General features: G+C 39.6%; 1 protein-coding gene across 3 annotated transcripts in view; it reads left to right on the plus strand.

The window, feature by feature from the left end:
• The window catches only part of PRKAR1B (protein kinase cAMP-dependent type I regulatory subunit beta), a 102,005-nt gene that overhangs the window by 14,397 nt on the left and 60,479 nt on the right, over positions 1 to 27,129 (plus strand). For all 3 annotated transcript variants that reach the window (XM_075768169.1, XM_075768172.1, XM_075768170.1), the window contains exons 3-4: positions 1,320 to 1,490; positions 5,918 to 6,009. In XM_075768169.1, coding sequence (XP_075624284.1) covers positions 1,320 to 1,490; positions 5,918 to 6,009 — 263 coding nt within the window. The remainder of the gene's footprint in view (positions 1 to 1,319; positions 1,491 to 5,917; positions 6,010 to 27,129) is intronic.

Below are 27,129 nucleotides of genomic sequence, written 5' to 3' on the forward strand. Positions count from 1 at the left end.
AGGGAGTTGTCGGATGATAGCTGGCTATGTGTACGTGGATCAACATAACCCTGAGACTATCAGGGTGTGGATTATGCCTATGACAATGTAATAGATGCCAGCAAATAAAATTACTGGACTACTGCTGCACAGGACAACTCACCTCCTTATGATGCTCATGTCTCTCCTGCACGTGCTCTTCGGTTTCCTGTGTCAGACAAGCTGAGGGCAGGACATGGGATCCATCCCGTCTCCAGTTCTCCCCTGTCTTAGGCGGGGTCAGCAAAGACTAGAAGGAACCAGCTAAGAAGGCTCTGAAGAGGTAGCAAAGGCAGTGTGGTGTGTTGTGAGCAGGCTGAGGTGGTACCCAGGTGGCAAGGAAGTGGGCTGGGAATGAGCAGACAGATCCCCATTCCTTTGGCTGATAGACATGGGTGATGCAAGGCAAATTGCGCTCCTGTGTGCTTTCCCTTCAGTCCCAGGAAGCTGAAGAATAGGAGGAAAATACTATAATTATGAGTAATGTTGTTTGTCTCAATTCTTTACAAGTCAAATAATTCAGTGTATGAATCGACAAAGTCTTGCAACTCCAACATCCTTTCTTGAAGTTTTTCTATAGTATTTCCTGCTCTTGTTACTATCTCTTCAGGGATTCCCCTTCATATTTTGTTCTGCATTCCATGAGTGTGAAATTTGGAGTATAACCTCCCTATTGGCCAGCTGGTGCTAGGCCAGCCATCATTTTTCATAGTCCTCTGGAGCCTACCTTAGATCTTATTTACTTGGAAGTAGTCCCATTGATTGTAAATCTGTTTTGTGGCAGAAATTCTGGAGTAGGGAGCATCTTTGTTCTTTCTGGTGATAGTAAGCCTGCAAAGCAAAGCAAGATGAAGAAACCTATCTAATACATTGATGTGTGACTTCTGATATGTTCTCTGTACGAGAGACAAGGATATGTACAAGCCAACTGAGAAAATAACAGCTGCGATGCTGGAGAGTAAGCAGAAGAGGTTTATTCTTTTGCTTTCTTAGCCAGTAGTAGCTGCAAAGATATGTCTGCGGTTTATAATACATTGCTTTCCATTATGTGTAAGGAAGAGTTGAACAGCTCGGGTATTGGAGTGATGGTACCTGTACACACATTGTAGTTAGCATCAGTCCTTCATGCTGCTCACATGAAATTTTTAATTTTCTTTCAACAGTATGTGTGTAGATTGACAGTCATCCAAATGTAGAAGCGAAGGGGTTGCTGATAGTCGTAAAAGAAGAATGGATCGAGTATATTCAGCAAGTTAGCTACATGGTTAAGAGATGTTTCATTGTCTCTTTTTGCCTTGCAGGAAGAATGCAAACAAATACTGGCTCGGCAGAAATCCAGTTCCCAGTCTGATTCTCATGACGATGAGATTTCCCCTCCTCCTCCCAACCCAGTGGTAAAAGCCCGACGCAGGAGAGGGGGGGTCAGTGCAGAAGTGTACACTGAGGAAGATGCTGTTTCTTACGTCAGAAAGGTAATGTGTTACCGTCTATCTGATTCTGAGATGTACAGGACAATGGAGTGACTCATATTTTGCTCATAATTTGGGCTCAGGGGTCAGCCTGTAGAATGGTGTTCTCATGCCGGCATAGGCATGGCTTAACCGTCTTCTTCACACTCCAGTTCTTTTGCTGCCTCCTTGATTAAGTGCTTTCCCCATCAATGTGGCTTCAGCATTCTCTATTCTTTCCTTTTTGAGATGTGCTGCTAATCTGTTTCCTCCTCTAACAGGGTCAATAATTCTTAGCCATTTTCATGATATTCACAGACTCCAGCAGCTTCTGAGTTTTGTCAGAACCTCACAGTTTTGGAAAGCAGCCTTTTCTGTTGCTGCATTTTCTGCTTTTTTTTTTTTCCCCTCAAAAAGTCACTTCTAGCTCAAATTTTCTTCTAACCTGGCTCGTTTAGGTTCCCTAGATCATTCATGCACACAGTTCCCCTGTTGATTGGGTACCACCTAACCCACGGGTTTTCGGAAGTCTGTTGACCATACTTGAGCAATTTTATGTGACTGTTGTCTTTGAAGAAATGCCAGTCCCAAATTAGGTACTTTCTTCAGTAGGAGCACTAATTTGGGCTTCTTTTTTTTTTAACTGCCTTTTTCACAAAAATATCTAGTCATTTTATATCCTTGGTACCTCTTAATAACTGCAATTTTTTTTTTTAAGCTGGCCAAAGCTTTCAAAGGTTGTTAAAAGACAGACATTACAATAGTGTATGTCATGTTTGTTTAGGGAGCGAGGCTACAAATGCATTTCATAAGGTTGACAGATGCTACTGATGTGCTTTTGTGCACGCTTGGAGTAGCTTTAACCCAAAGAGCTTTTTCTTTATGGGAATACATTTTGTCAGTCACTGGTTTTTGGCAGAACACTTTTTGCCTTTGCAGTCAGATGTGCTTTTGTCATCCACTTATGATACAAATTCACTGGCTGCTCTGGGGATTTCTGTCCCAAGAAACAAAGAATTAGGAGAGCCTTTCATCCTAAAAACAAGTATGGAGGAGTACTCTTGTGGCAGTTAAATAATGCTTGCAAGTATATGGTAAATTTTAATAGCACTGTGGTCAAGCTGTTAATGCACTGCATTGTTAAAAAACTTGCATGATATTTTAAAAGCCACTTTCAAACACTTTTCTTTCCCTGCAGTTTGCAATATACCCCGTAAAAACTCCCATGAAGAGATCAAATTTGTCTTTCCTTAATCTGGCCTCCATCTGACTCCTCTGAAAATCAAAGGAAATATTCCTTCCCACACCCCTGAGTAATTCTTTCATGTTTACAATGGAACCTGAAGTTAACTTTGTTTTCTTCCTTTTTCAACAGTGATGCCAGTAAGCCCTGACAGTAGCATGGGTAGGCAAGAACCAGAAGAAGCAATACAGATCATATTCTGTGTGTTCTGTGACTGGGGCTGTTATGATTTTAATTTCCTAGGAACTGACTGAGCTTAAATAATAATAATTTAGGGGATGGTTTCTTGTCAGGCTACAGATGCTGCAAGGAATATAGAACTAGCACTGGGAGGGTTTGTGTCAGTGCTTTGTCTTCTGCCATCAGCAAATGAATCCCATGGTATATCCCATGGATGTGTGTTTGTGATGGAGATTTCTAGAACACAGAAATAAAGGGGGACACTGAAAGGACAAATTGTGAAACTAATTTAAAAGTGTAAAAAGCAAGGCAAGGGTTGTGTTAGACTATTGCAAACATGAAATTTTAGATAGTAGCCAGGAAGAACTGCTGGCTTGAATTCAGGTGTTGGATAGAAACACATCTGGGTCATAAGCCAATTTAAAATATCCCTTGAAGGGGTGAGCTATAGGATGAGTAGTGTGCTAAAGGCAGTGCAATGAGATATGTCACTGGAGAGAAAATCAAAGGAGATTTAGCTTTGTGATTTAGCAAGCACATGGCATGGCTCCATTCTGAGAAGCACACAGGAAGATCTCTGTGGAGGGTTTTTCATTGCTTCATTCCTGAAACTAGAGAAAGCAATATTTGTCAACACATCTGACATAACATATAGTTAACAACTGACAGAATAGAAATCTTGCTGTAAAGAAGGTTATTGGCTTCTAGAGAACATTCAATGGTTACTTGGAAGAGCAATGTAAGAAATGATGAAGTGATTCTTCCCAACATTTGATTTTGGTCAGATGCCTGGTTACTGTGACACCTAAAGAATCTCTCCTGTGTTTTCTGTGTCCCTGCCCCAACAGACTTGCTTTGGTCTCTGCCTCGTGGCTTTCATTGCTCCAGATTTAGGCTGAGAAAGGCTAGTCTACGCTATTCAATAATCAGCCAGAAAGGTTGGAGATGAATGGCTTAGTGATTTGATTATCTACCTTTTAGCTCATCAGCAGTAATTTGAACAGCTAGGGTATTCTTCATAGAGCAAGGGTTCAGGACTGCAATTCAATCCAGGGTTTGTTTCATAGGGTAAAAACCAAGAATAAGATACTGGCCAAATGCTCATTTTATTTAACACTGATGAATTGAAACTTTTAGATAAATTAGATTACGTTTCACTGTGACACAAATATGCAGTTAATACATATATGCTTCTCTAGACTTAATTTAGTAGTCTAATGACTACAGCAGTCAATATAAGTGATGTCTGAAGCCAGAGTTTAACTTTAGATCTTCACAGTACAGAGTTTTTCCTTGAAATAAATCTAGATTGATTCTTTGTGAGAACTGGTTCTACACCAGTTTTCCCATTTGAGACATCCTTCTTCTGGTTGGAGGGGTAGTATCTTGCCTTTCCAAAGGAAAGGAAGCTACCTACACATCAGCATACATAGTAACTTAAATAAGGCAGATGATACACTATTTTTATCATAAGAAAATATGAAAGATAAATGCCCATTATCAGGCCTTTTTTTGTACAGTAATTAAAACAGGCAAACAGATCATAAAATCATAGAATTGTTTAGGTTGGAAAAGACCTTTAAGATTGTCAAGTCCAACTGTTAACCTAGCACTGCCAAGTCCAACCACTAAACCGTGTCCCTAAGCACCACATCTATGCGTGTTCTAAATCCCTCCAGGGATGGTGACTCTACCACTTCCCTGGGCAGCCTGTTCCAATGATTGACAACCCTTGCTGTGAAGAAATTTTTCCTAACATCCAGTCTAAACCTCCCCTGGCACAACTTGAGGCCGTTTCCTCTTGTCCTGTCACTTGTTACTTGGGAGAAGAGACTGACCCCACCTGGCTACAACCTTCTTTCAGGTAGTTATGGAGAGCGATCAGGTCTCCCCTCAGCCTCCTTTTCTCCAGACTAAACAACCCCAGTTCCCTCAGCTGCTCCTCATAAGACCTGTGCTACCCTCAAGTAGATCAACACTCCCACACAACTTGGTGTCATCTGCAAACTTACTGAGGGTACACTCGATTCTCTTGTCCAGATCATTGATAAAGATACTAAACAGAACTGGGCCCAGATGTTGATTTTCAGATTGGAGTAAGGCTTATTTAACACTTACAACTTTTGCTAGGCTTGATTCTGTCCCGTTATAATGAAACTATTAAGGAAAAGCACATTACTAAAGTCAAAGAACATCTTTTACAAGTCATAACCTTGTTACAAATTTCTTGGGTCTCTCATAATCACAAAGTCTCTGACTTGCAGAAGAAGATGCTTGGCAAATACAGAGATACAGTATCTTTACTAATATCTTACCAAAATACTTACCAAAATGGAAAGCCTAACTTGCAAAGGTCTTTTAAAAATCTTTACCTGATATGAAAACATACCCCTGAATTTCAACATTTATTTTGAGCAAATTCTTGTACAACAGAACTTTTGCCATCTCTCCAGTTGACAAATAAAAATGCCTCTTCATTCTCAAATGCAAGTCCTTCTCGTTTGCCATGAAGCAAAGGCACAGAATTTTGACCCAGGTGGGCCTCTTGGAGTTTGGTTCCTTATACCGCAACCAGTACTGAAAAGTATGATGTAATCAACACATTTTACCTTTTACCTGGAGAAATGTTGCTCGTTCCCTAGGTTTAAAAGTAGGTTGCTTCAGATATTATTTGTAGGGGAAGAAGAATATGAAATACGTTTTCCTCAGTCCATGAGATTTGAAAGGAAACTACACAGCTGCAAGTACCTGCTAATTATAGTACTTTATGGATATCCTTCTCCTCCCTCATCCTGGATCTTATATTTCTTTTCTGGTTGTCATATTGAGAACATAAATTCTTATCCTCACATTATCAAAACTGTAATTTATTACTTTATTAGTGGCTTTATATTATACCCTAAGCCGGTCTCAGTGTTTGAAATTAAATTGCATCCATTATCTTGAATAGTGGAATTTTGTATAGATTTCAAGATCTATGAAGAAACACAACTAAGCATGCAGTTACACTTCATTCTTTTCTCTACAGGTTATTCCAAAGGACTATAAAACTATGACTGCTCTGGCAAAGGCCATCTCCAAGAACGTGCTCTTTGCTCATCTTGATGACAATGAACGAAGGTATGAGGTGCTTTATGATTTAAAGGAATCTATAGCTTGACCTGAGGACAAGAAATTACCTTAAATTTTAACTCAGGGATCAAAACTACTGTCACTGATGCATTTGAGTAATACTACATGCACCCTCACACACACGTTATGACATTATGACAGTGGGTAAAATCACCTAAAAAAGGGCGAGAACAGGTTAGAATGTATTCAGACATATTTAATATTTTCAAATCAGCTGTACTTTATGAACTTTATTCTAAGTTACTTAAGGAATTGGCTAAAGCAATCTCAGAAGCATTTGTAGTTACTTCTGAGAACTCAGGGAAGACAGGTCAAGTGCTGGAAGAGTGGGAAAGACATAGCATAATGTCTATAAAGAGATAAAAGAGAATTACAGGCAAATTACTTTGTTCTTTGAAAAAGTGGAACAAACAAATTATGCGTAAACACCTGAAGGAGACCAAGGAGTTCAGTAACAGCCAACGTGACTTTTAAAAACTTGAAAATGTCTTTCTACAACTAAGTAGCAAGTCTTGTAGCTAGGGAAGGCACAACAGAGGCCAAACAGCTTGAGTTTTAGTAATATTTTTGACATTAATGTGTATAACAGTTTCATAAACAATCAAGGGAAACATGTCTTCAGTGAAACTGCTATGGAGACTGCAAAACTGATTGGATTGCCATACCAAATAGCAGTTATCAATGGTCCATCCTTCTAATTGAAAGATATATTGAAGTGTGGGAAGGGTTGGTCTGGTTTTGATCATTATTATCATTAATGACCTCGGTGATGGAATAGAGTATGAGTGTTGAATTTTTAGATAACATGAAGATGGGAAGGGCTGCTAAAACATTGGGAGACAAGGCTAGCATTCAGAATTATGCTGACAGGTTGAAGAAATGTTCTTGTAAAAGCAAGGTGGATTATTACTCAGCCAAGTGCAGAGAAGTATACTTAGGCAGGAAGAGCACCTTTATAACTATAAGATAGTTTTGCAGTTTTGGTAGTTCCTTGAAAAACTATGTGGACCTTATTGTGAATCATGGTCTCAACATTAGTCGCTAATGTCAAGCTGTTTTGAAAATACTAATGTTTTACTGGGGTAACTAAACAGGAGAACATGCAAGACGTGTCCCAGTGTTGGAAAGATTTCAGCTGGAACACACTGTCCAGTTTGGGCACTGCTCTTCAAGAATAAACAGTTGGAGGAAGTTCAGGGAAGAGCAGTGGGAATGATCACAGATCTTGATAACATCACTTACGAAGAAAGAATGGGATTGGTTGGCCTGCAGAAGAAAAGTCAAGGGCAGAGGGGCACAGTAATAGCTTATAATTGTGTATGAATAATGGTATATGAGGGATAAACTGCTGTCTGTGCCAAAGGGTAAAGAATAATGGATTTAAAGTGCAGTAGCAAAGAGTCAAGTCAGATACTAGGAAGAGGTCTCTGACTGCTTGGGTAGGCTGTGGAGCCTCCACCACTTGAAGCCTTTAAGAAGAGATTAGAATGCGGTCTGCCAGGAATGACGTAAGTAGTGTCAGTCCTGCCTTGCAGCAGATAGGCTAAGTGATGTTGTGAGGTCCGTGCCAACCCTACTTCCCTGTGCTTCTGTGGTTAGAAAGGACAAAGACTTTGTCCACACTGACGTTTTTTGTACTGGCAGAACATCAGCAGTACAGTCCTTCTGTGGGGTACTCAAAAGTTTTCAGTCAAAGCACGTTCCAAGTGTGCAAATTTGCTCCCTCTTGCAGACGTTTACACAGTTTAATTACTTTGCAATCCTAATTATTATGATATTCCATTAGCATGCGGATTTCTGGAGTAATTAGAAGAGGATTAACTTTGCACATTTCTTGTAGCTTTTTCACCCACAGCAGAAAATTCTTGTACAGAACTGCTATAAATCCCAATGATACCATCGGCATGCTAACGTGACGGGCACTGAAAGGATAAGTTTTAGGGCTGGAAAAGGGATATTTTGGTAATACATTATCAGAGTAGAGTGAGAGAGAAAAACTGAAGGAAAAGTGCTTTTTCTTGCACTGTGCTGATTGTATGTCATAGTCATGGTCTCTCCTATCCATTCCTGTGTCCCATTTGCCTCTGTCAGGCAGACTGTCCTGTTATGGATATGTGTTAGGAGGGAAGACATGTGCATAGATTCCCATGTGTGTGCTGCAGATGGGTTGTAGACTTTGCTTTTGCAGTCCTTAAACTATGGCTTGACCAGATGTGTACTGCCTCTGCTGACAAAAGATTTAGGAGCTTCTTGGTTTCTGGGTTGTGCACTGGAGCATACTCAGCCATATACCATCTCCCTTGCTCAGGGATGTGTCTAGGTGCCTCATGCAAGTGTCATGATGAGCACGGCAAGCTATTGATGACATTGGGGGGGAACAGAAAGGAACTCACAGAAGGACACATGCATTCTGCTTTTGCAGGCAGGATTGCGACAAATGAATAAATTGTTGTCTCTTTGCATTGTACCGAGCTCACTCTTGACATCGTGCTGTTGTCCTTGTCTGGTTTTGTTTGTCGAGTGGCTGACTTATATTCACATGGGGGTTGTGTCCTTCATTCTATGTTTCTTCTGTATACTCCACTTCATGACTCCACTCAAAAACTCTTGGAAGAGAATGTGCAAAGGGTTTTTTTAGGTGGGCAGTGGAGCATGTTAGTTAAGCTCAGATGTGACTGCAGCAAGATTTTCTGGAAAAGCATAGTTCATGCTGGTATGCAAACATCATGCAGAAGCTGTGGAGATGGCCACCAAGAGGGCCGCTTTCCCAGGCAGAGAGCACTCGAAAGACCTGCTAGTTATAATCACTGCAAGATCAGCGGCTTTGGTCCTGCCTTGGTTCTCACCAAAGCCTTACATATATATGCACAGTCCTGCAAAACAGCTTCTCGTGTGACAGCTCTGAAGGAGCTCCTTGCAGCCTAGAACAGCTTCTGATACAGAAGACAGCACCATGCAGGCTGCGCACCCAGAAGAACTAGGAGTTGCTCTGCAGTCTGTTCAAGGATGAACAGCCTTGAGGGAAAACATTGGTGGAGCTGGACCTACAGCCAGGTAAGAGGCATTCACCTTCTCTTTCCTTATACTGGGGGAACAGCAACATTAACTGTGAGGGATTTTTGCACTATACATGAATTTATTTTTTATAGATGATGCTCTTTGCAACAGTTTGTCTTTAAGGGCAGTTGAGGGCAGGAGCCTTCTTGTTTCTCTGCTCTTCACTGCATCTGTGATCCAACAGGAAGCCCTAGCAAAAAATAAATAAATTAAATTAAATCCTTGATTGTGGCATTAGTACCTAATAAAAAGAACTCAAAGATGAAATTACAGACTTTGCAGAAGTGCATGTTTCAGAAAGTGCATCTGTCTTTGTAATGTCCCTTCAGAATGCTGGTGGGAAGTAACACTTAATAACATTCAGGCATTATCTTAGGTGGCCTGTGCAATAGATTCTGAAGGCTGAATAAGGGGAAGAAGTTCCTGGTTCCAACGTGATATCATTCTGAAGGACATTACAAGTTTGCATAAACTTTTCCTTTTCTTTTGGTCTGTGATGCTTGAAACTTTTGCATATCGGAGAAGTCAGCAAGGCAGGGTGCGTTGTACTGGTGCCCTCTCTGCTGCTTTGGTTTTGTTCAGTCAGCAGGCAGTGAATGATTTCTATCTATGCAAAGATAGAATTACACTCATAACTTGGCAGCATTTTATTTCCTCTCCCACTCTTGGATTTCCAGCAGATTAACATCCTCTAAGGCTTCCTAGTTGTGAAATGGTGTATAAAGTCAGAATTGGTAACAAGGGGCTAGTCTGATTGTCCTAATCTCTTCTAACATGGCAGTGTAGCTAGCAAGAATTTTTATCGGTTCATCACGTAACATACACCCACTTGGCTTTGCCATGATGTTGAACAGTAAAGGGCGGGGGGAAAGGAAGAGATTATTCATTTTCCTTCTGTGGATAAAAAAAAAGATATTTTTTCATCATTTCATTGACAGGATGTTCTGTCTCTGCTGGATGGGGGCAGCCACCGAGAGAGGGGCAGCGAGAAGCTTCAGAGGTGACCTGCTGTGGGAATGGAAGTTGGACCCAATGCTGATGATTGTCAAGGATAAGAAGGAAATATAACTGAAACATAACCGGTGGGTGAGAGAGCAGGACTGAGAGTAGCAGGAGCATCATTCTTGGTTCCAGGATGTCACCAGTGCGTGTCTGCTCTACTATGAGCCACGAGCCATGTCTGTCAGTCCGTATCCAGAAGCTCAGTGGCTCCTGGCCACGTAAAGAAGTGGAAAGGTTAAACGTTCACCATATCTGTATGCAAATGCTATGTAAAATTCATATGTAAAAACTATGTAAAACTTGTTCGTCAAGGAGTAAATAGAGTAGATAAATATTTAACATGCGCTTCCAGACTCCACTTTTGGCATTTTAGCTAATATCATAATTTTTACAAGCATTTATTCTTTCTTACTAATGTACATGCAGCTGTAATGCCTGCAACAGCTTTTGGAATACTTTTGTGTATTTTATTACTTAGATTAATAATAAATTGGTTTGTTTGAACAATATACTGGTGGGAAACTGCTTTGGAAATGAGTCAGGAAATTTTATTTAATGCTTTTATTAAAATATTGAACTCTTATAAAGGCGTAAAAAAAGCAACGACAAATGAACTAAGCAGTAGACAAAACTGCTGTATTTATTACAGCAACACACAGTGTTGCATTTACTCTTGCGTGTTGCCTGCGTGGCTAAGGTATGAGAATAAAGGGCAGGTTTTATTTTTTATGCTTGTCGGGGCCAAGATGTAAAGATGAAAATTGGCACTTGTACTGGGCATGCAAGCCAAGCAGTAGTTTTCTTCAAGCAAAAATTCTTACCCTTTTCCCAGCATCCTCCCAAACATTGTGGAGAGCACAAGCTACTGTGATACTGTAGGTAAAATTGGAGGCAAGTCTTGTAGATGCTACCTTCTTACATGTGTGTTTTAAGTAACCCGTGTTCTGCAATTCAGGCAGTTTTGTAAGCCATGATTGGTGGCAAAGTGGAGTTGTATAGGGACTTACTGGGCATAAACATACGTGTCCAAAGACATTAGTGTCCAAATTAAGATTTCCTCAGCACCGAGACACCGTAATGTTCTTAAAATGTATTAAGGGTTCCCACAGAGGGGAAATGAATATATCGTGGATCTGTGTCCCCCAAAGACAAAGCATCAGAATTAGGCCTGAATTGTACAAGATGGATGAAAACTGGACACGTGGCAATAATTTCCAGTGGTAAGGATACTTAAATAGATTGTAGAATCTATAATTGTTAAGATACTTAAATAGATTGTAGAATCCATAATTATTAAGAACAGGTTAGGCAGATCTCTTTGAACATAATTTAGTTTGTCCTCTGTTTGGATGGAAGAAATCTCTTAGCTCTATTTTTTTAATTCTTGGATCCTCAGTACTGGGAAACTAGTATATTCTTTCTCTATACACATTTTTCTCTTTTTTTAATCTATTTGAAGGGTTACTGTTATTTTGCACATCTGTTTTCTCAGCTAGATGAATCTAATTCTCCCCATCTTCCTTTGCAAACCAAGTTCCTCAGACCACTGACTGTTTCCGTTGTTCTCCCCAACTTTCTCCAGTTGGTCCACCTCTTTCTTGTTTCTTAATATTTTTCATAGCAACAGGATATTGTTGACTCCTACTTAGCATGCGATCACTGGAATCATTGGATCCTTTCCTGCAGAAATGCTACATTGGCAGTGAATCCTCACCATGTATTTATGCCGGTGGTTATTCCTACCCAAATACACTTAGCTGTTTTGCCTTTATTGAAAGTATATCTATTTTCTCAGACCATTTCTTCAATTTGTAATCATTTTATGTCCTAATGTTGTTTTTTGAAGTGCTTGCAGCTCCTTTACCACTAAGTATTGTCTTCAAATTCAGAAAACACACTCTATCCAGGTCAATAATGACTTGGGTACTTTTTTCAGTACCAGCATAATCTAACATGAGAAAAGTTGTTTTCCACAGCTAACAGATGAATTTTAGTTGTTGTACTGTTGAGCTCATATTAAAATATTCTTGAAACTTCTGGTGATTAGTGAATTTCAAGGACATTATTATTGCTATAAGCTTTATTCACGTCTGCATAATACCATGTTTTATTAAAGCACTGGCTGCTGGCCAGCTGGAAAGCCTCATATATGTGGAAGAAACCTAAGACGGCACCGTTCAGGAGCAAGATATTTTAGAAACAGGATGCCACAGCTATGACATATTCATTACACATCCTGTATTTTCCTTGCATTTGTAACTTAACTCTTTGTTAAAAAACAAACACAGATCTAGCTTCTGCCTGTGCTTCATATATGCCTACGGTGTGCAGAACAGTGCAAGAAAAATTCCCTTCCCATGGTACTGCATTAGTATTTCTGTATCCAGGAGTCCACATTGTGCTAAAACCACATGGATGTTAAAGGGGGATATTTACTCTTCCTGCTGTAGGCGTCTCAAGTTAGCTGGTGCTCAAAACACCTCAGTTAGGAGCCTCAGGGTCTGGTTTCACTGTTGATTTAAGCCATATTCTGAGCTGGTAGCAAAGGAGGAAGTAACACCATGAGTGCCAAACCTTGGCTGCATGTTCCTATTGCTCTCACGGCTGTGGTTAGCCAGAACAGCTCTTTGAAAAGTGAGCCTGCCCCGAGGGTTAGTTTTCAGTCAGATCAGGTCCTTCCTCCCACCCTCTACCTGGCTGCAGAAGCCCTTTGGCTGGCCAAAGGGAGGAGAGGGCAGGGCAGGACCTCCCCTTTTGGCCACAGCAGGGGCAGAAATCAAATGAAGCGACAGCAAAACTGCACCTTAATTACCCTTACTAGTCATTGGACAAAGTCAGAGGATGGAAATAGATGGCATGAATACCTCTATGATGAGCTATTGTTCCTTGCCAGGAATGCTCAAAATGTAGAGCTAAGCCACTCAGAAGATGGGAGATGAAAAGAAAGAATAAGAGATGAGAGAGAATTGCACAGCGAGGCATGGCACAGTAGGGGGGCAAAGGGCTTTGTTGAGTCAACAACATGGCTTCCTTGGGTTATATTAAGATTTTTTGTGACCAAAGAGTTGGATGGTTTTCTTCCCCCTCCTTTTTGGGAGTAGCAAAAGGGAGCTGGGTGCAGGGTGCACAGCGGGGCCGGCTGCATCCCGTGAAGGTTTGCGGAGGTGTGAGTGTCCCACCAACTCCAGGAGATGGTCAGCAGACCGTGGTAACTAGGGGACCAAGGAGATGTGTATATACAAGTTAAATGTATATGTAACAGATTTGGTACCGAAGAGACTGGTGCAAAACCCCTCTGTGTGGGAGATTATCTTCTGATCATCAGTCATATTAGATGATTAGCCTGTCCTTTGAACCTGTAAGTAACTAGGAAGAGGAAACTCATCTCTCAAATCAGCCAAGGCATGCTAAACAAAGCTTTCCCTCTTTGGATAACACCAAGGTATTTTCCAGGTAGACTGCCTGGCAATCCAGCTCTTCTTTGTGCCTGTTATGCCTTGTTTATGGCCTTGATTCAGCATGGGATTTAAAAGAGCCTGTTTAACTGTGAGCATTTCCATTGACTTCCTATGGATGTCAAAGGAACTATTCATGTGTTTAAATGGAAGCACATTCAGTCCTGCTGAATTGGAGCTTGCTAATGAGGAATACTACTTAAACCAGAAAAAGTTCTAGATTTTGGAGACAACAGTCATCTGGCAGCAGAGGTGGAAATGAAACCAGGTAGAATTGCCCAGGCATTTGGAAAATAAATGATCCAATTCTCCATTCAAGGATTAGCCATGAATTTAACACTGACTTTATTTTCCAGTGCATCCATCTCATTTACCCAAGAATTATTGTCTTTAATTACCATTGTGGTGCCTGCAGGCAGCAGTCTTTAAATTAGTTATGCAAAGTTCTGCTCTCAGCAGTCGTCAGGAGATTGTATCTGCTTTAGTATCTATCTCTGTACAACAGCCTGACAGCGCACAGACTTGGTACTAGGGATGTACTTTTTGTGATGTCAGTATTTGGCCTGGTAGGTAGGTTATTCTCTTAAACATAACTAAAAGCACACACATTTAGTATTTATGGATATTTTTATCTTGAGAAACAAATACTGTCAGTTCATAGCTTTTTAGAGGTTGTGATTCACCCTCAGTGTTTTGTTAGACAGTTTATATTCTTCATTACAAATAGTAGCGGCGCCATTCCTAATGGTAGTTATTTTTAATTCTGCATAAAGTAGTGGTTTACATATGGGCAGTATGTCACCCATTCTGAAAAACCGAGTTAAAACAGAGAAGTAGTTTACATAAATGCTTTTTATATCTAGAAAAAATAGCCTGAGACAAATAGTATTCATGCATGCTCATGAAAAAATCTTGGGTATAAACTTCTCTCTCTATATATAAAATAGAAAAATTAAGACTACTGCCAAACTTAACAGGCCTTGTAAAATTTTTCTACCACTGCAGTATATATGACCGTGCCTTTGTGTGCTGCTTTACACAACAATTAGCTGGCAGTGGTTCTGAAAATGCGTTACTCAATGCTACGGCTTTTCAGAATTAAACACAAAGGTTGAATAAAAGAACATCCACTCTTCTCAGCAAGTCTTTGTCTTCTGCATCAGAGCAGCTGGAAGCAGTAATTTGTCTTTTGCGTGGACAAACAAGGGTTTATTTCAACTAAAGCTCTTTAAAATGTTACTTCCTTTTTTTTCTTTTTTTCTTTTTTCTTTTTTTTCTTTTTTTTTCTTTTTTTTTTTTTTCCCCAGAAGGGTTGTAGGTAACCTGTCAACAGTTACTCCTACTCTAATAAGTCTTCATTAGGTGACTGATTCTGCAATCTTGCACAGCTCTGAAAGCCTACGTGTCTTCAAGTGGGAGTATTACCGGTACCGGTGCTGGAGGATCAACTTTATGATTAAGTTGCTTAGTTATGCATTTAGAAGAGGATGTTCAAAGAGCTTAAAGGAACTAGATATTCACGTTGATTGATACATAGCGGGAAGTGAACATTTAACTCCTATAAGGTTGTCTTGAAAATCCCCATCTTATGTTCTGAATGGTTAGACCTGTACATTTCCATTATGAGATGACATCTGCTTAGTAACACCACGTCTGGAAAGATGGAAAGAAACTGACCTTCAAACAAAAAATAATCTATAATACTACAAGCTTTAGTGGTGTTTTTTTTCCTTATGGAAATAGAGGATTCAGCTCAGCAACCAGATGAAATTTCTCTGTCATTCCAGTGCACTTAATGGAAATACCAAGTGTAAGTTATTTGACTGTTAGGCTGCTAACTCTGTTTTAATGAAAAAAAACCTGACAAACCCAAACAATGATTTAGTTCTTGTTTTACAAGTTCCTTACTAAAGACTTTGACCTGAAGTACATTGCATCTTGTGAGGTAACAGCTGGTCTATCATTGTCTTCGGAAAAAAGTAACAGTTGCTAAGATTTCAAGAAACAAAGATGGTCTTTGAATCAACTGGAACAGCTGTAAGAGACTGACACACCATGCACTGTCAGCTGCTAAATTCAGATATTCAGACTGCCCCAAATGGGATACTTTAACCCTTTGGCACCACCAGATTCCTTTTCTCTCTGTTTTTCTTTTAAAAACAAGTCAGAAAAATAAATTGGGTTTTCAATTTGCCTTTTGCTTTCAGAAATTAAAAAAAACCCCAAAACTATCACTTTCTTTGTAGGGATTTTATTTTTTTGTATTTATTCAACTTCTGAGTTATAAGCAATGTAGAGACATGCTTGTTGACAGATGAAAATTGTATTAGAAAAGTATCACCATGCTCCTCTGAGTGGTGCATTAAATAGGAAGTATGGTAGTGTGTATCCAGAAAACAGCATTAGGTGCTATTTTAAGGCACTCAGAGTATTTAGTTTAACAGAGCAGAATGAAGGTGAAGTGATCATGTCTGGAAGGGAAAGGTGGGTGGTAGCAATGGTCTCTTTAATAGACAGAGGCATGTGAGATCCAAAAGCTGGTGGCTGAAGTTGGGCACATTCAAACTGGAAAAGTTTAGGTTTTTCTTTTAGAGTAATCGGGGAACTGATCCATAATTTAAATTAGCTTGGGATGTGGCAGATTTTCCATTGCATGAAGCCTTCAGATCAAGCTTGGCTCTGCGCTGTTGCTGGTTCTTGCAGCACTTTCTGAAGTGCTCCAGAATATTGTGGGTTTTTTTCAAAGATGGCAAAAATGTGATGACATGAAAATTTATTTCACTTAATGAAGAGTCAGCAACCATCTCTTGCAAACAAAGCGCTCGCATGACTTTGGTACGCCTGAAAGCCAAGCTGTTAGAACTTGGAGCCTGACTGAGTTTTGGATGCCTGAAATAGGCACATATTGCTAAACTATTGTTTTAGTTCAATTACAAAGCATGGGATATTATTCAGGAGCCTCTGAGATTTTGTAATCTATGTTAGATACAATGAGGAAAGCTGTAGTTCCCTTAGCATCCATCAGTTAGTGCTGTACAGTGTGGCTGATCTTACCGCTGATGGAGAAGGTGAAGCACCCAGCAAGTGGTACCCTGAGCTCTCCGCTTTGCTTTGTGAAGAGTGCTGCTGATCAGGCGATGAGACCGATGTCTCAGTATTGAACACTCTCTTTTCTTGCCTGAAGAGCCATGCTGGCTCAAGCTTGCTCCTAAGTGATTTACTTCAGTATTTCCAAGCAGCGCATAGTCTTTGCTTCTTATAAAAACTCTTTTACTAATCACATGTAACCTACTTTCTTCTGCCCTGTACTCCTAGGTCCTGATCCTGTGCCGAGTAACTAAAAGATTGGCAATTACCATCATTGTTTGCAGAATCAAGTTTAGTTTATACTTTTGGTTGTGGATATGACTGTGTGAAAAAAAAGTAGATTTATATCACGACCCCAGAGGATTTGCAAGTTCTTTGCTCACGTGAATGAATGTCTTAGAGTAAAGGCTGACTTAAATTGAATGATTTTCCAGATGTGGTAATTGGGGTAAGCAGAATAAACTGCACAAGCTAGAGCTTTAATTCTCATTAACAGGGAAGCACTTTACTGTCCTCATAGTCTATTTTATATTTACAGTTACTACAAGGTCCATGTAAAGGCTAGATCTCCTGGCATCCCTGTCTCCATTTTCAGTGAAAGACCAAGTTTGCTGTCATTAAGCCAAATTCCAGCTCAGGTTTCCACATCTTTGTATTTTTCATCTGTCTAATAGTCTGTGAGATCTATTTGTCATGAAAAGTCAGGGAGAAACAAGAGAAACAAAACAACAGATTTAGGTATTTTCTGAATTTAGTTTTGTCTTTTTTTATTCTTTGTTGAAAAGATTTGTTAGAAGACTTTGTTGCTACCTTTGAAATGCTTGCTGTTTTTCTTAGCAGAGGCACATCACTCTCTTAGGAGGTGAATGGGAATTACTTTTCAGTATCCAGAAACAGACTTTGGCCTTTTGACATCCTAATATTTCCCAGAACAGCCAACTGAACTTTCACCACGATAGACTGGATTTGCTGTGTTAAAATATTGTAGCGGTGCCCTGATTTCAAGTCCTGACAGTTTCATCACCGCAGTTGACCCGTGTTCCTCGTACAGCTGCTTTCTGCAACGTGGTTACAACATCCATGCAGATTTTCTTTTGCTTTTAGAAACTTGGTTTAAAATAGTGGTAAGTTGTGTTTCGTCCAAGTTTACTTGCTGTTCTTTAATGGTATGTTGTGTGTCATGTTTCCTCTCTTATTAAATCCTGTGCTTTGACTAGAACTTATTCCCAAGAATGTGAAATTATTGTTCCATTAATAGCGCATAGGGTTGGATTCCTTGACAGGTTGACAAGAGCTTTGCAGCACTGTGAAAACAGCTCTTCCTAGTCGAAACTGTCCTCAGCAATGTCAGTCGGCTTACCCTGGTACTAAGATACAGCTGAAATAAAGCTGCTCCATTGCTTGGGCACTGTGTGGTGGCACCTGGAACTTAATGCTCCCCTTTTCACACTCACTCCACTCTCCGATGCCCACAGTCACCTTCAGAGCAGGAGGTAGCAACACACGCCTTTTCAATCTCTGATCCCTTACACACACATCCTCATTGAGTTCTTCATAGATTCCAACATCTATCAAGTTTCCTTGGCCTTCATATACCTTATTAATATAGGCTCATGATCACCTGACTCCTGGCAATTTTTGGTAATAAGTAAATTGCATTTAGACTAGAAAGTCAATAAAGCTACTAATTTGGTGCGCGTTGGGATCTTCCTTATGTTGCAGGGTTTTTCTCACTGGCTTCTGAGTGTTTTCATTTACTGTGCTCTTTCGCTTTGGGACTTCCTTCCTCCTCTGGTTTAGGATTTTAGCCAAATTCAGCACTTGAGAGCTGATCTTCACTTTAATACACTCAGTGTAGCCTCTTTTTAATTACCTGGGCTGTATATCATTATGCTGGAAAATTTAGATTTCTTTTGCAGCAACTTCCTATTAAAACAATTGCCTGATGAATACGGTTATTGTGAATGTGAACGATGTGCATTTAGAATGGTTTCATTTTCAAAGGATGCTTTCATGGAAAACAAGGTTAAATTGTGTGGGAACAATGGAGGTTCTGCAAATAGCTCTAATAGGTAGTTCCTTTCTTCCTTCCAATACTTAGTGTTCAAATCAGACTAGAGCACAAGAGATACAGGCAGGGAAAGAAAATAGAGAGTTACATTGTTCTTAGACTCCAGAACCATGTTCTTAAAGCCCACGGATGAAATAATTCATGCGAAGGTTACATAGAGCTTATTTCTGCTAAACTTCTCCCCATTTCTTGTTTATCTGTTTTATTTGTTTTGTTGCTTTGTTCCAGTGCCGTAGTGACACCCTCTGGCAATGGCAGGAGAGTTTCATTGCCATTAGGGAGCTCTTTAGCAATCGGTGAGCAATCTCAGTGGAAAGGCATTGGCATACCCTGTGCTTCCTTCCTCTCAGCGCTGGTTTGGCTCAAGACTAAAAATCACACCCGTGAAGTTAATTAATGTTGTACGTGAACGTGGTGGCTAATTACGAATACAAATACAAATTAAAATACTGTGTAATAAATAGTGTTGGGTGGGGGCTTTTTTCAGTGAGCAGCTTGAAAAGTCTCCCTTTGTACTTTAATTAATTTGTTTACATCAACTCTAAAGCATGCTTTTCTCTTCTGGAGTGCAGCCTCTGAACAAAGCCGTACAGATGCTCTGGCTGCTGTGCAGCTTGCACCGGAGCAGAGATGACTCACTGATCCCTTCTACCTGTGAAATAAAACAGGTTTTGGAAGATGGAGAAGCTACTGTGAGTTGTCTGTGTGTTGTCTGCCTACTGTTAATTTTGTATTTTGTGTTGGAATGCTTTTATTTGTGCTCTTTTACACTGTGGGTCACAAAATGCAAACTTCTTGCAGCTGAGATGCAGAGGTTTGTGCTGCTGGACTCCTTCCAGCACTCAAGCAAAGTTGAAGGCTGTGTTGTTAGAGAAACCCCCAGGCATAAATGGAGAATGGAGGTTCTGAGACAAAAACCTTAACAGGACCTGGTGCTCGGTCCCGTACGGACTTTTATTGGCCTGCTTGGAAGGAACCCTCCCCAGTCCCATAGCAGGACCGAGCTGTCCTGGACTGACACTGCGGACTCTGAGTTAGGACACAGACACTTCTCAGCCCCGGGATGAAATAGGAAGGTCTGGCTCAGCTTCTGAAAGCAGCCATCGTTGTATCTGCCACCTGGGGTCACTGTGTTCAAGGTTATTAAAAAGGAGAAGTATAAAGTAACAAAGCAAATATGAACGGATAAAAACATATTTCCAAACCCTAACCCCTGGAGGCTAAAATTGAGATTGTCATAAGTATACAAATGACTTGAAATTTTTGTTGTGTGTGAAAAAATGAAGCCTTATATTTCAGTGTGTAAACAGAAGTCTGCTTTAACAGGTCAGAGATTTGTATAAAGCAAGAGATAAACTACCACAAGAAAAGTGTTATCTGTCTTAGACCTTTCCTTATTGCATTTTGTCTTAGCTCTTCTACCAGTTGGTTCATACAGTGTATTACAACTGATCTTAAAGATCTTTGTAGCAGTGTAATTTTGTGGTTGAGAGATTTTCAGAGGTCTTGACGCTCATCTTGTTTTACACTGGAATTACTGCACATATCTCACTGGCTTTTCATATTCTTTACACATGTGAGATTATAGGTGAGTCTAATATATATTTTGAATCTCTACCCATCTTACAGAATTTCTTAAGTGTGCTGTTATTTAAACCTTTGTCTCAGCTAACCCCACATGATATATTATGTACCTGCAGTACTTCTTAAAAGCACTTTAGCTGAATTTTCAAGCTGGCTAGGCTTAAAGTTGTCAAAATACGTATTTATGTTAAAACTCCTCAGAATGCTGTGTGGATGTAAATCTTTCTGTGGAGGTGCTGCATTGTGGGAGAGAAAAGGCTGGTTCTGCGCTGGGAAAAGAGCAGCTCCAGATGATGCAAATGCTACTTCAAACCCCATTTATTGTCCGAGTGGCATCAGCAGCGTGTGTGCTGCTCAGAAGCTGGACGTCCCTAGTGCTCTTTGAGAGCTGTCTCTAACAGCAGCTGCAAAATTGCTGCCTAGTAGTCTGAAAGAGAAAGTCAAAGTTAAAGCAGTAGGGCACAGAAACCCTTTTCCCACTCCTTTCTGTTCACAAATCCTTTTCTAAAGACCTGTAGGTACCCAGAGAATGTATTTCTACTGCTGTACCTGGCCACTGGGTGGCTTCCATTAGAGCTGAAGAAGATAGCATACATCTATGGAGTGCTTTTTTTTTTTTTTTCTTCTCAGCTAAATATTGCTGAAACTTCTAGATACTGGAGCTATACAAGATGTTGCATGGAATTCAGTCTGTTCTTCAGTATGAAAAATTTGTAAATCGGTATTTTGACCCTTTTTTGTCATTCCTAATTAGAAATCATGTGTGATGTACTTAATGCTTTTGTTGACATATCTGTGTATTCGATTAGATAAGAAGTACTTCAGTTACAGGTATAGTTGAAGGAGAACAGGATGGTGAAAACAGTATTGCACATAGTAGTGTTTCTTCTGTAGCTCTTTGCAAATGGAAATCATCCATTCTTTGCAATACTGAAGGGTTATATAGTCAGAATTGCCTTACTCCTGTGCCTTTTCAAATCAACTTTGCATCACTGGCACCACCTCTAAATGAAATTATTTAGCATATTTCATAATTACGTGATGTTTAAAGCATCTCTAAAGACCACATTTTAGTCTTATTATAATCAGTATTCTTTGGAGTAATTCACTACTTATATCATCATGAGGTCAGAATTAGAACATTATGTTTTCATCTCTTATAGTGAGATAGCTCCTCATACAGGGTCTCATGCTGCTGTACACATAATTAGTACTATATGAAGAATATAAATTAACATGTTAGTTTTGCAGGGAATGTTGATGAGGTTGGAAAGGCATCATTAATATGCTCAATAGTGCAAAATAATACTTCTGATTTTAGCCTCCTTTGCTTTTCCTTTCAACTAGTTAAGCTAAAAATACAGCGCAGCTGCTTTCCCTTTACACATGTGAAAATGCGTGAATGTGAAGTAAGAGAGAAAATTGCAGCCCTTTTGGTGAGAAAACACGATGTTCAGTGCGGAGACACCAGTCTCATCGTCTGATCTCGAGAGTAGGACGGAACGGAGGGCTGGCTGGTCCCACTTGTTGCTGTAGGGACTGGAAGGTTTGGTCCTCCTGATGCAGCAAAGCAGCATGACTGCAGTAGTCTGCAGCTGGATGGGTTTGTTACTAGTTGATTATGTTCAAGATAAATTGCTAACTCCGCTTGGAGCTGCTAACTGCACTTTTTCCTTCTCTGTGGCCTAAGTTGTTTTAAGCACTGTTAAACTTGAGCAGTCCCTTGAAAGCACATCGTCTAGTCTTCAGTTAACTGCTGATGATGGATCAGATAGAAGATTCAGGCAGAAGTGGAAGATTCTTATGGATGTAGATCAATACTTATTTATGACATCTAACTGCATTAAGTTTCAGGAGAAAGGAGGATCCGGCTGTAGGACCTGATCTGTAGCTTGATAGGAATCTGTGCAGGAGACCAGTAGAAAGGATGAATGGCAGTGAAAACCAAATGATGGAAAGGTCTGTGAAGTATATTTATATTAATAATAGTTGACTCTTAAAAGGTGCTCTTTGCCTGTTGTGCTTTGAGCTTTTTATTAAGAAGGATAAGTAACCATTATCTATGTTGAACACTTTTTGGATATCCTTTGCTGTTGTGGTTGCTGAATAAAATTACAAAATAAGTATCTGATCCTGAAAGTATATCTATGCAAACAAGCTCTTATAATCTCGAGGAGCTCAGTGGACATCAGTGGGAGCTGCTACAAGCAGAAGGATTAATCGATACTAAATTGACGGCCAAAGTAAAGGAGCTGTGGACTGGGAGCAAAACAACAGAAAATATTGGTAGAAGAGAATTTAATTGTGCTCTTAGATAGCTCTTCTGTAAAATTAACTCAATCAGAAAGTCGCTAATTAGTTTTTACAGATTCTGGGAGTGGTTTAAACTTGGCTGCCTTTCACAGTTACTGGAAATCTCACATAAAATAGAGTGTATTTCTAATGTGATTGAATTAATGATTTCTTATTACTGGAGTCTGCTTTTTCCTTTCCTTATTTTTGGTGATTTAATATGCAGCAGTATAATATTGCTTTAAAACCAGTATATTTTCCTAATTGTGATTTTTTGAAAGTTTCTGTTTTATCTTTTAGTTTTCTTAGTGTTTTTTAGATCTTTGCTCCCTGATTCAGCCTCTTGGTAGTAGGGTCACCCAGCTTTCCAGCCACAGAGGCATGAAAAATCAGCATAATTAAAAGTCATATATTAAAGCAACTTTACAACAGTTTGATTTTCTAAAATGCAAATGACATATGAGAGAAGACTCCCTCATGTTTGCTATGGCTATTGCTTGGCAAAATTCATCTATTGCACTTGGAGATTTGGTGATTAATAGGATATTGCAGTTATTTTTATTGAAAACTCAGGGTTTAACTCACAGGATGTTTTTAGCTCCTGGTTTAAATTATTGATTATAATTTCTGGTCAGCTTGGATTCTTTTCCTATCTCTGTTCCCCTGGTATTCACAGTGATGCCACTCTGCCTTTCTTAAATCCATCAGTTTTACATTCTGGTAATTTTCCACTTTTCTTCTCCTCCCAGCCCTCGGCGTGCTGCCTTACATCTCTCTACCACTTTGCAATTTCTGATTTATTTCTGGCATCTGTTCAATTTCAGAAAAAAAAGTCTTGAAAGGCCATATAAATTCCATTTTTATCAACATTCGTCAATTAAAATCTGATATTACCAAGCCTGTTTATAAATAACTTGACTATTCCAATTTTATGTTGATAATACCTTATACCATTCATTCCATATATATAACACTTTCATATGGCAGATGAGGAGAGATGTTTCTGTGAGACTGCATATATTTACAAGTACAGAGATAAAATCCATTGACTGCACCCCAGTGTCACACTCACCGTGTGTATGCTCGCACTTACACACATGTGCATAGAAGTTGCTTTGAAAGATGAGCTTGCATGTGAATATCTGATAAGATTTAACACTGAAGCCTGAAATCTGGGCTGATCTCTTGAGTTTTGGTTCAAGGCCAGATTCTGGAAAATGATTTGAGTTCCGATTCAGGCAAAATCCCTTGAATATGTTTTTCTGGCGATATTTTGAGAACAGCTGATCTTTTCACATTTTTTCCATTTGGGTTACAAATCTTAAGAGAGTAACCAAGATGCCACTGAAATACTGCTGTTTGCAGCTTGCTGAAGGAAAATGCAACCCATGTACATGGTGCCATAATTTTGGCATTTTCCTCTGGCATATCTCAAAGCTCTAGATGACAGATAATGACATTAAGGAGAGCAAGCTGAAGTTAATTGCAAAGCATTGCTTATTAGGTTTGAAAGAGATACAATCACAGGGCATTCTAATTTCTTAAGACACTGATTAATATAACAGCTACAGAGAAAAAACTGGCAGTGAATATGTTTCTAGGGAGTTTGCAGGATTGCTGGTTTATGCATTTTCTTTTACAGCCTACACAGTTGGAGATAATTCAGAATCTTACTGTTTAAGAGTAAGCCAAGTATCTAAAATCTTGTGACCATATTTAGGGATGGATGAAATGTTTTGGTTAAAATAGCTCACACTCCTCTACACATGCCCATATTTCTGTCCGGTCTTCAGACCGGTGAAAGGAAGAAACAGGGAGAACCTCAGAGGTTTCTTTTAATCCGTCAGCTGGGTGTTAATGATCTCACACTGCTTATTCCAGTACCCAAATGCCTGCCTTCCCTCCCGACCTGGTTGAATCACCCAGTGCCTTTACCAGTTACTGTGTTCATCCACAACTCTTATTTTGGTTTAATCATCACGTTAGTTGAAGCTGGAGAAACACTTTGTGGTACACGGCACTGGTTTGTTCTGCATCTCATCCAGCATGATGCTGGCCTATGCCAAGTAGGGTTGTCTCCTGGCAAGGGTGGAAGAATAGGGGGAAAATTCAGGAAATGTGGGAATAATAGTGTTATTTCGGGCTTACACCTTTATTCTTGCTGTCCCACTGGTACTGACCTTGCCCAGTTACTGTCATTTTCTGTCCATCTGGCATGTTTTTCTGGATAAATGCTAGCTGCATCTCTGGTGGGAATGTGCAAAATATGGAGAGGGCTAGTGCAGTTTAAATATAACACTGATTAGCTGATAGATTAAAGGCTCGAGAAGGATGTTTGGTGGAACAACGAGAAAGGCAGCCCCAAGCTACAGCTGTAATAACGAAATTCTTACAGTAGTCTCAGACAATCTGTTCCCAGTATGTACCAGGACATAGAGCATTATCCGTGGCTGTGCCAAGAGACCCAACTCGGGCATCTCCTGATATTCAGTAATTCAGCACAACACATGCAGTTAGACGGATTCTTCAGCTCTAACTGAAATCTAGAGGATGCTCGAAAAACTCCTAAAGCAGGCAAAATTAAACAGACTTCAGCTATATAGGAGGTGGACTCTGAAAGCTACCAGTGGCAAAATGGAAGATTGTTTTTGAAGAACAAGATGTCTCATTCCTGACCCCGTCACCTTCCGTGCGAGCCAGGGGGAGAGCACTGATGCCAATCCAATAGGCATGCTCAGCAGATGTCCAAGTCTCTGGTTTATATCCAGTGATACTAAAGGTTGTTTATAAAGGCAAGACGTTATTGTTTTGAGTGTTTGGCACTGCCTCTCATCTTTTAAAAAGTTGAGAGGAACAAATCTGATGAGGTTTCCAGTTATTTTGTCTCAGTTACAAGAGTAGGCTGTCAGAAATCAGCGTGTCTTCTCTGACAGCGATCCTGCACTTGTTTTACTCTTCGTTGCTCTACTAGGAAACATCTTTTTCTTGTCTTGGGAATACAATCTGAAAGAATTCTCTTGAATCATTGAGTTCAGCCATCTGATACTGTAGAAAACCAAGTCATATGACCCCTCAGATAAGCTAAATGAAGATGTTTTTATTTTCTCCAGTTTATTGGGCTACAGTTGTTGGAAAGCTGCTCCATAACACTACTGTTCCCATGGCAAGAGAGCATCTCATTTCCAGACTAAATGTTTATATGTGTTGATTTTAAATGTCCTCGTTGTCCATTAGTTAAAATAACTCTTTTTCAACTCTGATGTTCACCCTTACCCTTGCCTCTCATCTCAATGTATTTATAAATTAAAATGATATCTGTTCTTTACTTATTTTACTGCTGTAAATGATTCAAACTCTTTTATTCTTTTATAAGATAGGCTTTCCATTACACTTATCACCCCAGAATACCCTTTCCTACATCTTTTCGGATCAAATGTATCATCTTGTTTCTTTTGCACGTGGTGGATTAGAATTGTGCACAATATTGAAGTGAGATCATTTACAGAAGTGCTTTTTTACAGTGGCATTAACACTTCCTTGCTCACTTGGAAGCGACCCAGTTTCTACTGATAGAGGGTGGTTTTGATTTTTTTCCCAGCTGAGGGTAAAAAGGGTAGCTTACAGTTATTCAGTGATTTAATGAATTCAGATTAAAGTAGAAATTGTTGCTGTAACTTCAACATGCGTGGCCTTTCATGTTAGATTACTGAATTTCATTCCAACTTTATGATTTCAGTTATCAAAAGCATCCATTTTTTTCCTGTGAAACTCTGCAATACCTCTGAACACAGCATCTCCACTTCTTAAGACTGAGCCTTGAAATATTCGTGCTAAAATTACCTCTGGGCTTGTTCTTCCACTTCCAATATCAACTGTTGTTAATCTACCTTAAATTATTGACTTAAACACATTAAGGTTCTTTTTCCTAATCAACTTTCCCATTTTAACCAGCAGTTTACCTCATAGCACTGAACATGCTTCCTTGAAGAACCGACGGATTTATTTTGTCTAGAACATCAGTTATGAAATAAAGGGAGAAAGCAGATACTGCAGTGTGTCTCATTTTCCAGTTACCTCTACGACTTTCATTATTCTTGCCTGCAAAATTTGTTTTTAAGCCTTGCATTACTGAGTTTGGACTAATGGGGAATCTATAGCTGCACAGGTTACCTTGGGATGACATCAATCTATAGCCATCAAAGATGATGAACAAAGTGCCTTCTGGTTGAGTCTTTTCTGAGTTGATTAGGAAAAGGTCAAACATGGGTGCTGCAATCCTGATTTGACATCAGGAGAAATATACTTTCCTGAGCCTTTCAGAATAAGAATTTCAGACTGTAGGATGTCTAACAGATTTAGTTTTCAACTGCATAAAAACTAACTACAAGGCTATCTCCCCCTCAAATTGCTAGTGAAGTAGACGGTATTTTTAGAAATCTCTATTTCTCATTTGAAAAATCAAACTGAAAGAGGTTTATACTTCTTCAGCAGGTCACTGAGTCACTACTTCTCTTTAAATCTTATCCAAAATTTCCCTTGCTATTTCCTCATCATTTTGCA

Source organism: Balearica regulorum, chromosome 15 (assembly GCF_011004875.1).
Source record: "Balearica regulorum gibbericeps isolate bBalReg1 chromosome 15, bBalReg1.pri, whole genome shotgun sequence".
Classification (NCBI taxonomy): domain Eukaryota; kingdom Metazoa; phylum Chordata; class Aves; order Gruiformes; family Gruidae; genus Balearica; species Balearica regulorum.